Genomic DNA, 14,228 nt, shown 5'->3' on the forward strand with positions numbered 1-14,228 from the left:
CCTCCCTTCTCAGAACCTCCAGCCCTGGGACAGGGCAAACAAATGAACTTGCTATGAAAAGGACAGTGGGAGGCTCCGGGACCTTGTCCTGCACTTCCCAGGACCCCGTCCTCTAAGAAGATAGGGGAAGGGAGGGAGAACTAAGAGGGGACAAGCCATCTTGACTGTAGGGGAGAGGAATATGGGGTGGGGGAAGATGCCCCCAACTCACCCCCTACACACATACATGGAGAGAGAGAGCCCCCCACCCCCAGTTCCTTGGCCTAGGTTCCCCCTCCAGGCTAAGGGCCTCTCTGCTTCCCCAGATGCCTGGGTGCAAAGAAGGGCTTGGCTTGGCTCCTCCCTGGAGGTTAAAAATTATAGTCATTCTAACTGCACTTTGGAAACCAGGCAAGGGGAGAAGATAAATGAAGAAAAACTAGATAGAAAAAGAAAAAAAAGAGAGAGCGCGAGCGATTGATAGAGATGATATTAAATTATTAACTGAAGCTGGCCAGAGGGGAGGACCCCCCCCTACCACCCCCATGCACTTTGAGAGCTGCCCCTCCTCCCCCTAAATCAGAGAGAACTGCTCCCCACACCAGGTCCCCAAGGTAGGGCTGCCGATCAGAGCTGTGAGTTAACACAACAGGGTCCTGGCCACCCCCCCCTTTCTCTGCCCCTCCCTCTGTGCCCCTTTGGCACCCCCACCCCCGTACTCCCTCTGCTCTCTGCCACTCGTGCCCGCTGAGTTCCATCTACCTCTCACGCTGGATGCCAGCTGGCCCCTCACCAGCCTGCCCTGCTGCCCGCACAGCTCCCCTTTCAAGTGCCCAGCCCCAGGGGCCTCTCCCTGTCTACCCCCCCACTCCTGCACCTTGGCACCCACACAGGAAAAACTGTGGCTCCAGCTCCCGCCCTCCTCACATCCTGCAGTATTAGCTACAATCCAGATGCTGCTGCACTAGGGGCGAGGGGGCTGTGCGTGAGCTTCTCCCAGAGCCTCCACCCCCTTAGGACTCTGTTTCCCATATGTCTTCTGGGCTCTCTCTGACCTCTGCCCTCCTCCTTCCCCACTCCCACTCAACTTACTAACCCAGCCTCTGGGTGGGCAGGCCCCAAGGAATGGGGTGCTTTGATCAATGGCACTTAGTTGAGGCCCCAGGGGAAGGGGTGGTTGGTGCTCCTCCTTTTCTCTTTGAAGCTCTTTAGGCCAGCCGCCCCTCTACCCTGGGGACCCTTTCCCCTTCTTCTTTTCTCTAATTCAGGGACTTTGGCTTGAGCCGCCTCCCACCCTTCTGGTGTGGAGTGCTCTGTTGGTCTGCACTTGGGTGAGCTGCCTTCCTCCTCCCTTTGGCTAGCATCCATTCTGCAGGGGAGAGGGTCTGAGGAGGTAGCTCCCCCATGGGTGGGGCGAGGGGAGGGTGGGGAGGGACCGAGCAGACCAGAGGGCCCTGGGCTCAGGGCTGCATGTCGGCAGGGATGAATGGGCGGACACAGATGCCCCCGGAAGCCATGGGGAACGGGGCAGGGGCAGGGAGGGGTGCCAGGGCTTCCTGCGCTTTGCACTATTGGGGCAAAAATGTCTTAAGCAGTGGGGAACCTGCCACCCACCCTAACCCTCAGCCTGCCACAGCCCCCTACCCCCCTATACACATACACACACACACACACACACACACACACACACACACACACACACACACACACGAAGGCGATGCTATGCTGCCCATCAGGACATGTCTTTCCCCCACTGTTCAGGTGTTCTGACAGGTGGAAGGGCCTGGAAGAGCATCCGCTGTCACCTGTGCGCGTGCCTGCCCTGCCCCACTTGGGCTGGTGGGCTTCGCATGCTGTCTTTGTTCTCCCTCTTTCTCCCTGGGGCACTGATTCCTGTATTTCTCCTGTCCAATGGGCCAGCCCCTCTTGTACCCTCCTCCTACCCCTGGGGGCCCAGTGGAATTCCTGACCTGTCTGCTGTCTCCCCATCTCTCCAGCCCCAACTCTACCCCTCCAGCCCCATTCTCAGCCATGGTCATGGTGGAGAAAAGGCCTTGAAGAGGCTTGGCCTCTTACAGGCATTTGGGAATTCCCCCACCCTTCCCCAATCATATGAGCTGTGACCCCCACTCCTCCCTTGACCCCCTCCCCCTCACTCTCAGTGATGTGGGGTGTATGTGTGCGTTTCTCTGCGTGAATGTGTGAGCGAGTACACGTGGTGGGGGAGGAGCTGGGGGGACTCAGGAGTGCCACGAACCTGCTCTAGAGAGGCAGCTGTCCCAGTCCCTGCTTTGGAAGTGGGCGACAGGGCCCTCTCCTGGGGGCCATTGGTGCTAATGAGGGGGATGGCCTTGATGTGGGTGCTTAGCATGCCTCCCCCAGTATTGGCCCGGGGCACTAGGGCAGGCAGGGTGGGGCAGCAGGTGCAGTATTGGTGGGAGGAGTGGCTACTGAGAATCGGATGAGGGGGCCAGGACAGGACAGGGGGTGCCAGAGCCATGACCACTACCCCGCCCCCACCACCTGCCTCTCCATCTCAGTATTCCCCGTCCCATCACTCATAACACACATACCTCATCCAGCCTCCTCTCTGCTCAGAATTGGGGAGGGTGGGGGTGGAGGAGCCCCTACCCCTTCCCCTGGTGGCGGGTCTACAGGGCTGGGAGAGGGCAGGGCGTGTGACATAGACACAGTCCATAAGGGGGACAGTAATTCCTGCCCTGGGAACTCCTGGGTTGGGGGAGGGGGACACTTCCCTGGAGGCGCTACTGAATGTATGAGAAGCTGGTGCTGGGGTGGGGGGAGGGGGGTTGTGGCCAGAAACAGGGAAGGAGGTAGGTCCCTTTCCCAGGGAGGGGTGGGGCCAGTAGGGGTGAATTGGGGGGGGGCTCCTACTCCTGCCCCACATTGACAATCAGTATGTCTGTTATGTGCGATTTTTCACCCCGTTGTGTTTTTGGGTCAGGATTTTAAAGAAAGATATTTTTATGGTAATTGTTGCTCGTCTATTTTACTATATATTTATGTAATAAATATATGATGAAAATAACCCCCTTGGGCACCCCCCCCTTAGACTTGCGTGCTGTTTCCCTGTATCCTCCCATCTGCTGGCAGAGTACCCGCCCCACAAACTGACCAGATGGAGAGGTGTGCCCCCAGCCTTGGCAATATTTCCACCCCACCCCCACAACGAGCACACACCACAGAAGCCAGCTCAGCTGTGAACTATTGGATTTGAGACAGAAATAGAACAAATTGGGGGGCTAGGGAATAAGGGGCGGAGAGAATGGTTTAAATAGGGGAGGACGGGAGGTTCAGTGATGGGGGAGGGAGGCAGGTATTTACAAGAAGGCTCGGGGGGCCAGAGGCTCATCTTGGAATATTTTATAACAATATAAATAAGATTCTGGTTTGCTTTTCCTTTTCGTCTCGTAAAGGAGAGAGAAGTGCAGAGTTCGATTCTGTACAAGGGGGCAGCGGCAGAAGGCCGGCCGGGCGGGTCACTGGGCGTCCACCCGGAAGGACAGCAGCTTCTCGGAATGCATGTTGTTCAGGGTCCGCAGGTCCGGCAGCTTGAGCAGCAGCTTGGTGAAGCGGGAAGTCTCCAAGGGCCGGTTCTTCAGCACCAGAGCCCGAAGAGCCCGCAGCAGCGTCTCCTGGAGCTGCTCCACCGAAGCGGAATTCTCCATGCCCGAGCGGTCTGTGGGGAAGACGACAGCAGTGAGGCAGGCTCCCTGAGCTCCTCTGACGAGGAACCGGAGGTCTGCAAGGAGGAGGAGGACGTGGTGGGCAATGCAGCCTCTCCCTGAAACCCCTCAGAAGGCCAGCCGAGGGGGAAGGAGGAGGAGGAGAGCATCACTCCTCCTCCCAGGCCTCTGCCCCAGAGCAGGAGGTGCCTGAGAGCTGGGAGCATGGGCTCAGCAGGGCTGGTCACCTCCCATCCCACAAGGCCCCTCTCCTTCCCTGAACAGGCCAAACATATCCAGGCTCCCTTGCTTTGTGCTCTGTAGTTCCCTCTGCCTGGATGCCCTTTCCCCCCAATTCCTACCCCGCACCACCCCCTCCCAGCAATATCTTAATTGTCCTTTGAGGCCCCACTTAAATGTCACCTCCATGCCCAGCTCCCCAGGCAGAAATAGTTGTTTCCAAAGCCCTTGGTTCATGCTTCTACTGTGACACTTATCTCACTGTTTTATAATTAGTCGGGCATGAGTCTGTCTCCCAAGCTAGACTGTGTCTGAATCATGTCTGTATCCCCAGTGCCCAGCACAGGGCCTGGCATAGAGTAGGTACTCCATAAAAGGTGTGTTGAATTGAACTGCGTCCGCCTCCTCCCCCGGGTTCAGACTCAGGCGAAAGCTTGACCTACCTGCAGAGACAAGCACCACCGCAGTGAAGAGACCCAGCTCCTCCTCGGTAAGCGCCAGGGAGTTGAGCTTCTCGCTGAAGTCGAACATGGCATTGAGAAGGTCTCCCATACCCATGGCGCCAAGCTCCTGCAGGCTGTAGGTGGTGCGGCTCAGGAACATCACTGTCTGGTCCTTCACGTTGAACAGCGATGCAAAGCGCACCATCAGCACCTAAAGGGACAGTCATCCTGAGTGGGGGTGGCAGGAGCACTTACCAATCACCCCTACAGTGCTCTGAAGGGTTTACTGGCGCTGCCTTAGATTTTTCAGTAAACGGTGGGGATAGTTTCCGAGTGGGTAACGGTGGTGCTGGAGGGCGGGGAGGGAGGGACCGGGTGATAGGATGGGGAATGTCCCACTGGTTTTGGAATCCAACAGGCCTGAATCTGAGTCTCAACTTTGTCACTACTTGTGACCTTAAGCAAGGCACTTCACCAAAATGAATGTGATCGGGCCTAGAATGGGGGTAGCAATGTGCCCTACGGTGTTATTTTAAGGCAGTGGGATATGATTAGACCCCAGCTGAGAAGACAAGTCCCAGCCATCCTGAGGCAGGAGTGGGAGGCATTCTGTCCCCTCCTCATCAGTTAATCTTTAAAGACAAAAATACTGGGCTCCCAAAGCCTTTCAGAGCCCCTGCCTGCCCTAGACACCAACCCCTTCTTCCGGATGCTTCCCAAGGTCAAGAGTAGGGAGCACAAAGAGTCACTCACCTCAAAGGTGCCAGCCTTAAGCAGGGTGACCTGGTCATGCTGAGAAAGATCACGAAAGCCGGGGATGTGCTTGGCAAACTCTACCACCTCCCGCACAGCGGGTGTGAAGCTCATGGAGAAATCTTCCCAGATCTCTTGCACGGTTCGCCCACTGCGTCCTTGGGGATACATGTTCATCGGACATGCCTGGAGGAGAAAGGGATTTGGGGAAGGGAGTTATCAGCTAGGCAATCTCGGATGGGCTCCCCCAGCAGGTCTGGGACTCAGATTCCGCCTCACTGAGGGGCTGTGGCCCTGGAGGATGGGCCTTTCAGGTAAAGTAGCTACAAGGTGCCAGGTGGAGATCAGGGATTCCCAAGCAGAGCCCTTGCTGCCCGGCTGAGCATCCTCCTCTGGGAAGAGGATAGCCCTGTGTTAGTCTCCGGGCACAGCCAGCTGCCCTAAGCTAAATCCAGTCGTCTGGGCCCCCTGCCCGCCTTACCCCTAGTGCCCTCACCAGTAGAATGTTCTTGGAGTTGCCCTGCCGAGGACCGTTGGCCGGTGCTTCGCCTTCTGGGGCTGGGTACACGTGGGTGGGGCATAGACGGTGCCCATTGCTGTTGGGCTGGTGGCAGCTGTGGTGGGCAGGGCCAGGGGACCAGGCAGGAGGGTAGGAGGAGGGAGTCTGGCATAAACCATTCAGGGCCTCATTATGACGCTGGGCGGCCATGATATTGTTGTCATTGGGGACAGGCTGGCAGCCCTGACTTTCCCAGCGATGTGCAGTGGTGGCCGGAGGGCTGCCTGATGCATGGTTGGCATTGAAGTTGCCAGGTGAAGTGCCCAGCTTGTCATGGGCATAGGTGAAGATCTCTCGGTGGGCCCGGGCCACCTGGGATATCACATCTTCCACTGTGGGCTCAGGACTTGGGGATCGGGGAGGCGTCAGCTGTTGTGGGAACTGGGAAAAGCCCACCAGGGGTGAGGGAGCTGGGGGTGGTGAGGGGCCCATGGGGCCTGGGGTCGGGTGCTGGGTGGGTGAGGTCTCTAGTGGGCACTGGCTGCTCAGTTGGTTGTTGGCCAGGTTCATGGCACTCTGCATCTCAGCGAGCATCCGCTGCTTCTCTCGTTTGGGGATGCGCCCAAAACGCACAGCTGTGACAGGATGAGAGCAATGTCAGGAAGTTCTCATACACACTCACGTGCTTCTCTTCCTTCCTCCTGAAAGGGCAAGAACCTGAAAAGGCTTGGGGTTCCATAGCAAAACTCAAACCAGCAAAGCCACACCCATCAGGGGGTTTTCTAAGTAGGGATTGCAGTAGGAGGTGACCAGAGGGACTAATGGGAAAGAAATGTGCGTTTACCAAGATGAAGTATGGGCACCCCCTATGGAAAGGAGGCTCATGGTAGGATGTGTCTTAGTTTAGAACTTTCTTTAAAAGAGGGATTAATTCAGACACTTTGGGTAAAAGGAAGGGGGAGGGCGTGGGGATACTTGTGGGGCAACAGTGCTTCCTCACCATCTCGGGACATGCCCACGGAAAGACACTTCTTGAAGCGACACTGCTGGCAGCGGTTGCGATTGATGCGGACGATGGAGCAGTTCTCATTTTTCAGACACCTTTTGTACTGGATGTTCTGCTGGATGCTCCGACGGAAAAAGCCCTGGAAGGCAGGGGCAGCTAGTGAGCATCTCTGTCTCGGCCAGACCTATGTGTTCCGGGAGGGCGTCACCTGCCCCTGCCCTTCCCCCCAGCCTGCCTCACCTTGCAGCCCTCACAGGCATGCACGCCATAGTGGAAGCCTGAGGCAACGTCTCCACACACTTTACACAGTAGCACCATGCCATTGAGCTCTGTGGGAAAAGAGGGGCAGCGGGTGAGCAGGGGGGCTGTCGGAGAGGCTGGAGATGGAGGTTTCCTGGGCTGGAGATTCTAGGATAACACTGAGGAGCAGCGTCAGTATCTAGGGGGCACCTGCATGACTGGACTGGGCTGGACAGCTGGTGCCACTCTAGGAGCAATCTCCAAGGCCAGGGTAGGCCCTGAGGATAACTCACATGGACACCAACTCCTAATGTAGGCCTGGCCGCCTTCCTTTCCCCCATATCAGCTGGAAATGTACTCACTGGTGATGTTGCTGGTGCTCTTGCTGGGGGACACTCGGCTGCTGTCTTCCAGGGCCACTTGTAGACCCCCTGGGGGGCTCCCATTATAGAAGGAGGATGAGGAGGAGGAAGATGAAGAAGAGGGGGAGCCATCATCACTCAAGCTGGGTGGAATGCTCCCAAAGGAACGAGCAGGATCCTGGGTGAGGGAGCCAGTGGGTGACGGTGGGAAGTAGGTGGGACAGCCTTGGGTCAGGGCCTGAAAGCTGCCATTCGAGCTGTCGCTGTACAGGGACTCGGGGCTGGTGCGGCTTGGGGAAGAGCCACTGGAGCCAATGTAGGTGATGACGCCACCTGGCAGGAGAACACAGGGAAGCGGGTGTTAGCCACCATATATCTCTGGTCCTAGGGCACCATTCTGTTCGTCCTCCACCTGCCTCCCCCAAACACTGCAGGACACTCAGAAGTTAACCACGCAGAACCCTAATCTTAAGAGTCCCCAGCAGAGCCACAATAAGCAACTCCCCAACGCATACTAGATACGGCCAACCAACACCCATGACCCTTTGCAGGGTATATTCAGCTTCTGCTTTGAGTGTCAGGTATGTCCCTAGAGATATGACCCCTGTGGGCATCTCACATACGAGTATGTGGCCCCCCGTCCCTGGATGACTTCCTTGGGAATACTGACTGCAGCTAATGACTTAGTTGTCAGCGGCAGACCTAAGGATGGGATAAGCAGCTGAGACCCACTCAGAAGGCCCAGTCTTCCAAAATAAACAGCTGCTGATTAACACCAAGAACATTCCAGGGATGAGACCATGGAGGGGCAGCTAGCCAACAGTGAGGAGAGTGGAGGTCTCACAAGAGTAGGATAGTCACAGTCCCCCAAAATCAGAAGATATATTCTCTGAAGGTACAGAAGATACTGAACCTGCCCAGTCTGGTTCCCCTGGTCTCCAATAGCAGGAGTCAGAGTGGAGTCTCCCTCTCAGTCCAGGAAAAACAACAGTGCAAATTGCAGGAGGTAAACATGAAGGACAAATTGCTCAGCCCACAGCTTTGGAACTCCCCGTCCACATCTCTCAGCCTGGTGACAACGACCTTGGTTCTCTGGCCACTCGGGGACTTTGGCCCTCTGATTACATTGCCAACCAGGTGGCCGTGTTCCCGTGGTATCAGCAGGACAAAAAGGTGACCTGCCTGCCACACCTTTGCCAAGAACCTAGTCTGGCCTGCCATGGGCGGGGTGGGAGAAGGGAGGATCCCGGGACACAACACGTGGGAGCCAACACAGGCCATGTTACCGTGTCTCCAGAGGCACATGTCTTGCTCACCCACTGACACACACTAAGCTGGGCAGGGCAATCCTAAAATAGCTCAAGGTTGGTCAGGGTGAACCTAGCTCCCTGTAAAATAGTTGCACAACAGGATCAGCTCCTACAGTTTCAAGGCTGACATGGGGGGTGGGATATTTATGTGGTTGTAAATGAACTTGACCTAGTTCTCCCATCCCCAAAAGAGGAGTAAGACTCCTCAAGGATACTTCCAACGTGGAAGTGAGGGGCAAGCTCAAGAGTCTAGTTCTAGATCTAGAGCTATCACTACCAATTTGATTTGTGACCTAGAGAAAATCAACTCCCCTCTCTGGGTCTCAGTTTTCCTTTCTGTGAAACAAAAAGATGAGACTTAAAATCCTTTCATCTGTGATTCTGGGATGTGGTTGTTTTGGGGGAAGTCCTTAGGAGGCAAACTGTAGCTTGTTTGTGAGGGTGGGGAGTAAGACTGTTTGCAGGACTAAGGAAAGAGATGCTTGGGGAACAGAAAGAATTTGGAATGTGGAGAAGCTGAGTCTAAAGGCAGTACAGTAAATAGGTGCAAACAGAATAAAGAGGAAAGAAGTGAAAAGAAGGGTAGCTAAATGTGAGAGCTCTTTGAGAAGTGTAAACATGAGGCCACGCGAGGTCAGGGATGGCTCCATCTTACTCTGCTTCGGTGATGGGGAGGAGGGGGGACCCGAGCAGGCGAACAGGAAAAGGAGGCAGGCGGGGGCGGTGAGTCAGCCCAGCTTCACCCAGATCTCGGCGGGGCGGGGCGGGAGCTGAGCCCTCAGCAGGCCTCACGTCCCCGCTCCACGTGTGCCTCTTGCACGTGGCTCCCCAACGAGGAACCCCGGAACTCGAGGGCCCGCCCTCTCCGCTTCCCGTCAATCCGGAACAGCAGCCCCGCCCCTCCCGGGCCACCGGGTCCTAGGCTGGGCCCCCATCGCTAGTTGGGCCAGGACCACTGAGGGGAGGAGAGAAGGGAACACGCGTTGCCGGGGCGACCGGAGGGCGGAGCTCATTATGTAACGGGGCCGAGAGGCAACGACCAATGAGGTGGCGACCACGGCTTCTGCTGAATGAAAACAAACGCAGCACGTGGGCCCGGCTCTGCAGCCATGTGAGCCCTCTGGGCCGCCCCAGCGCAGTGGGTATCCTCCCTGGGGCCAAGCGCCACTCTCCCAGCTCCTCAAGTGCCGGTTCCTACTGTCACTGAGGATTCCCCAGTGAGATCCGACCCATTCCCCCAGCCCCTCCTGCTTTGGAGTCCCGATCACCCCACTGCTTCTCAGGTTCCTTCCAGCCTGCGGAAACTAGAGGAAGAGAAAGAGAGGAAGGAGAAGGCCCTCTTTCCGAAAAGGCCAGGCATGCCACAGCTGCAGGGGGTGGACAGATGGATGCATTTGGGGGCACTGCTCCAAAACTCCCAGGCCCTCTAAACTATTCACCTCACCACCACATATACCTGCTCTCCATTTCCTGCTGCCCAGGATCCCAGTCTTAAGGCTAAAGACAGCTTTAGGACTCTGAGGGGTGGTGGTAGAGCGCCTCCGGGCTTATTGCCACGCCGAACAACCCGCTCTAGAAATCCCTGCCTATGGCCCTCATCACGCTAGAAAATCCCCGCGCCGACGGAGTCCCCAGTCCCTTACAAAGTTCCTCTTGTTCTAAGGCATAGATGGAAGTGAGGAGACAGTGACACAGAAAGGATGACGACAGTAAGGAAATCTCAGTACCTGTGTTGTTGTTGGAGTCCAGGGTCGTCATGTCTTCACAGGCTGAGAGCGGTCATTCAAACTGAACCTTGACACAAACTGGAGGTTGCAATTGCCGCTGTCGCCCCCTGGGCACTGGCTGAGGGTAGGAAGTGGACCCCGCGGCTCCCGATCAGGATCAGAGGTATCTTGCAGCAAGGTCTTGGGATGGCCGGACTGCAGCTCTGCAGAAGGGGAGGACGCTGAGGCAACGAAGGTCTGCTTTGCATGGGAAGAGAAGAGAGTGGAGGAAAGGGGCCAGGGGGAATCAGTCTGCAGCAGTTCTAACTAGAAGGTAGCAAGGTAGGTCGGGTCTCTGCAGTGCACCGGGTGCTACTGCCCCACGGCTCCGCAGCGCTGTAGGGTAGCGAATCTGGAGCTCCCGGTGTAAAAGTCCCAGAGGGAGAGAGGTTGCAGTCGGGAAGTAAGTAGGTGATGGGGAAAAACAGGGCACTCAGGCGCAAAGAAGCGAGACGTGTGCCCTGCTACGTTCCCTCGGCAGCAATATTTCACTCTGCCAATCTCAGCCGCCTTTTGCCCCAGCCTTTTTCCCTGGGACAGAAGGCTCTGCGCAGGCGCCAGCAACCCAGGGTTCCCGGGCCGCACGCGGCACTGGAGCAGGTACCATGTGATCCCAGGGAGCGCCTCGTGCCCCAGTGACACACTTTTCCAGCAGCAGGCACGTTGAGCTCCGTGCGCCTGCGTAACGCCAAGGCTGCCGGGATTTGTAGTCCACGGGCAAAGTGGGCTGACTGCGTGTATTTCTCCCTTTCTGCCTTGCAAAAGCTCTTGCTGGGACTGAGGAGGAGCTGAGAACCGGGTGGGTGGGGTGCGCTGAAGAGTCAGGGTGGCGTGTTTGGAAAGCCTGTATGGCAGAGGCATGTGAATTCCTGGGGAGGGACTGGCAGCTTGGCTGCTCTCTGGGAGATCAAAGCTAACAGGCCTTTTCTGCAAACCTTGCAAACGTGAGGGCTTCACGTGATTGCAGAACTGACCTCGCCTTGAGGTTACTGGTGACACGGGGAGAGAAGACAAGTAAGGGAGGGAGAAATCCCCTGAGTCAGTAGCTTAAGCTGAACTTCTGCTACAGGGCCAAATCCTGAGACCAAAAGGAAATGTGACCCTTTCCCCTTCTACTCCCCTTAGGGAGAGCACCCCCTAGGGAAAGGAGTTGCCATGGGGGTGGGGATGCCCCTGGGGACTCCTTGTTTGCTTGTATGACACCACCCCACCCATTGGAGGTGACTTTGCAGTGAGTCATTTCCCTTTGTTTGGGAAATAAAAAGGACAAGGGAGGGGAACTTTATGGTGAAAGTGTTTTGAGGTCCTTAAGTAATGGGGCCAGAGGTGAGGCAGGGGCCTGGGAGCATCGTGACACCCCCCCACACACACTCCCATCAACCCCCGGTGCTTGAGGGTAGCTGTAGATTTCACAGAAGGTAACTCAGAAGGGAACACCCAGGGTTAAGATCATCTTAACCTTCCCTCCTTTACTAATGAGGAAAATGCGACTTAGAAGTGACTGGCCCAAAGTCAGACATCCATTGCTGGTTTCATCTGCCCACCCTAAACATCAGGAGATGGGCAGATGAGCAAATGAAACACCGAATAGAGGTTAGGAACAGCCAGCATCACCCTTCAAAGCAGCAATTGCCCCACTGGTAAAAACAGGTCTCAAGTAGAGATCTGTCCCATTTGAGACCTTGGATTATGGGAGAGAGAGAAAAGCCTCTTCTTCCACCAGACAAGTGAGCCTGGGACACCTGATGCTTCCGGCTAATTCTTCCCCAATCCCAGTGCTTTTAGGAAGGGTATCCCCCCCCCTTCTCTACTTATTCACAGGCAGCTCCTGGGGCAGCATTGCCATCAGTGCCTGAAACATGACAGCCGCCAGAGAGGTAGAGAAAAGAAGGAGTGTGGGCACCAGGGAAGGAGTAAGCTGGGTAGTAAGGAAGTGAGCTGAGAGGACAGTGAGGTTGACTAAAGGGGCAGCAGCTGGGCAACTGGCCTGACCACTGATCCCAGTAGACTTTGACTCCCTATAGAAGACGGGCTCCCTAGAATGGCTGGGACTTTAGCTTTGTTTCCTTTCCCCTAAAAAAAGTGGAAGAGAGAGGGCAGTGGGCTCTTCCTTGTCCTACCGTGGCCTTTTGGCCCAGAGCCTGGGAAGCTGCAGCAGAGCGTGGGAGGGATTGGGAGGGGCTAGGACAAACGAGGAAAGAGGCTTTTCAGGAAAACTTGGTTCAGAACTCAGCCTCCACCTCTTCTCCCTCCTCCCCCTGGGCTCTGGAGGAAAAGCTGGGAGGTGAGCTGCCATGTCTGGTGCTGCACGCTCTCTGTGCCCTTCCTGATTCTCCATGAGAGCCAAAGCCAGAGTCCAGGGATCTGACAGGGCTGGGCCCAAAATCAGGGCCCTTGGCATGACCTCTAGCTCTCTACCAGCCCCAGCACCACCACTGGCACACTCCCTTTAGTTGCCCTGGATCCTCCCAAGGCCCACAGCTCTGGCTTTTCTGGCGATCCTGCCCACCCCTTGTTATATTTGCTGGTGTTTATCCCTATAGGGGTAGGTCCAGGGGTCAAGACTCCCTCCCTGAATTGCAGCAAGTAAGAGGGAGGAGGAAGCAGAGGCAGCTAGAGCTGAAATTCAGTCAGCCTAACTCTTGGCAAGAAGCTAGGTTGTTTTGCAGTCTGTGTGAGGTATGAAGGTGGAGTCTGGGACAGAGAAGGCAAAGAAGGGGGGAAGGGGGGTTACCTCTGCTCCCTCCTTCTTCTGCACTTCTTAGAGGGCCCTCCTTTTCTCCCTGACAAAGAAGTAACTTTGGGGTCTTCCTTCTACACCTGGACAGAAGGATACAGAATACTGAAGAGACAGGACTCTCCCTTGGTCCAGAAGCTACTAGTCTATCTGCCCTGCTCCACTCTTTGCCAACAGCTGCTGGGAGAAGGACAGAGACTGTGGGACCCAGAACCACTAAAGGGAGAGAGAAAAGGCTAAGTTGTCTGGCTTTCTTTTGGGGACCTGGAGTAGAATCTAGCTTTGACCTCTCTTTGACCTCAACCTTGACCTTAAGACAACAGGTGCATCTCAACCTCACCTCCCACCCCTCCTGCCAGCTGGACATTCCAGCCTACTCCTACACACACACACACACACACACACACACACACACACACACCATTCCTCCTATAGCCAAATTGAGCCCAAGAAGGAACTGGATCCCTAATAAACCATACTCAGATTGGAACCGTGTGGAATGGATACATGTCCAAAACCTGGCACAGCAAGGCCCAGCCCTGGCTGCATGTTCTACACACTTCTGCTCAGATTCCTCAGAGTCTGGGATCCTGGGGACTGAACTCACCATTTAGGGGCAGGGTTAGATCCTCTGTGTGTGTGTGTGTGTGTGTGTGTGTGTGTGTGTATTTCCAAATATGTCTCTAACTCTCCTGTATTTCTTTAGACAGAGGAGGACGGCAGAGATAGAGTAGAGAAAGGCAAGGGACTGAGAGCTCTAAGCTCTGGCCAGTGTGTGTGTGTTTGTGATCATATGATTGTGAATGAGAAACCACTTATGTGAGTATGTAAGTGTGAATAGTGTGAATACGTGTGGATGTGTGCATTTGATCCAAGATCTATTCTCCTTGTCAGTGGGTTGTTCTGGGTAACAGGGCAACGCCTGGGTGGCCTAAATCTTGTGCCAGCCTCGACTGACTGACTGACTGACTAACTGACAGACTGATTCACTGACTGAGGGTGGGTCCTTGCTAGTAACCAGGTCAAGCTTCAGTAAGTGCCTTCCCTTCCCCCTCCTTTCTCACCAAGCAAACCATTGCCCAGAGGAAAAACCTGCCTGCCTAGGTGATGCAAACCTGGGATAACCTGGGACAGAAACCCTGGGGATGCCCCAGAATCAGGGAACCAGCCATGTGCCTAGAAGAGACTCAACCCTTTGCCCTCCTAG

General features: G+C 55.7%; 1 protein-coding gene across 1 annotated transcript; it reads right to left on the minus strand.

The window, feature by feature from the left end:
• Positions 1-3,193: 3,193 nt before the first annotated feature.
• On the minus strand, positions 3,194-10,782 carry NR1D1 (nuclear receptor subfamily 1 group D member 1). The gene is made up of 8 exons (XM_019747568.2): positions 10,246-10,782; positions 7,209-7,541; positions 6,847-6,935; positions 6,601-6,745; positions 5,598-6,235; positions 5,102-5,287; positions 4,349-4,559; positions 3,194-3,679 (listed from the first exon to the last, which is right to left on the minus strand). Exons 1-8 carry the CDS (start codon positions 10,274-10,276, stop codon positions 3,480-3,482), a joined length of 1,833 nt encoding a protein of 610 aa, XP_019603127.2. The 5' UTR covers positions 10,277-10,782; the 3' UTR covers positions 3,194-3,479.
• Positions 10,783-14,228: the final 3,446 nt, after the last annotated feature.

This window comes from Rhinolophus sinicus, linkage group LG15, assembly GCF_036562045.2.
Source record: "Rhinolophus sinicus isolate RSC01 linkage group LG15, ASM3656204v1, whole genome shotgun sequence".
Lineage (NCBI taxonomy): Eukaryota > Metazoa > Chordata > Mammalia > Chiroptera > Rhinolophidae > Rhinolophus > Rhinolophus sinicus.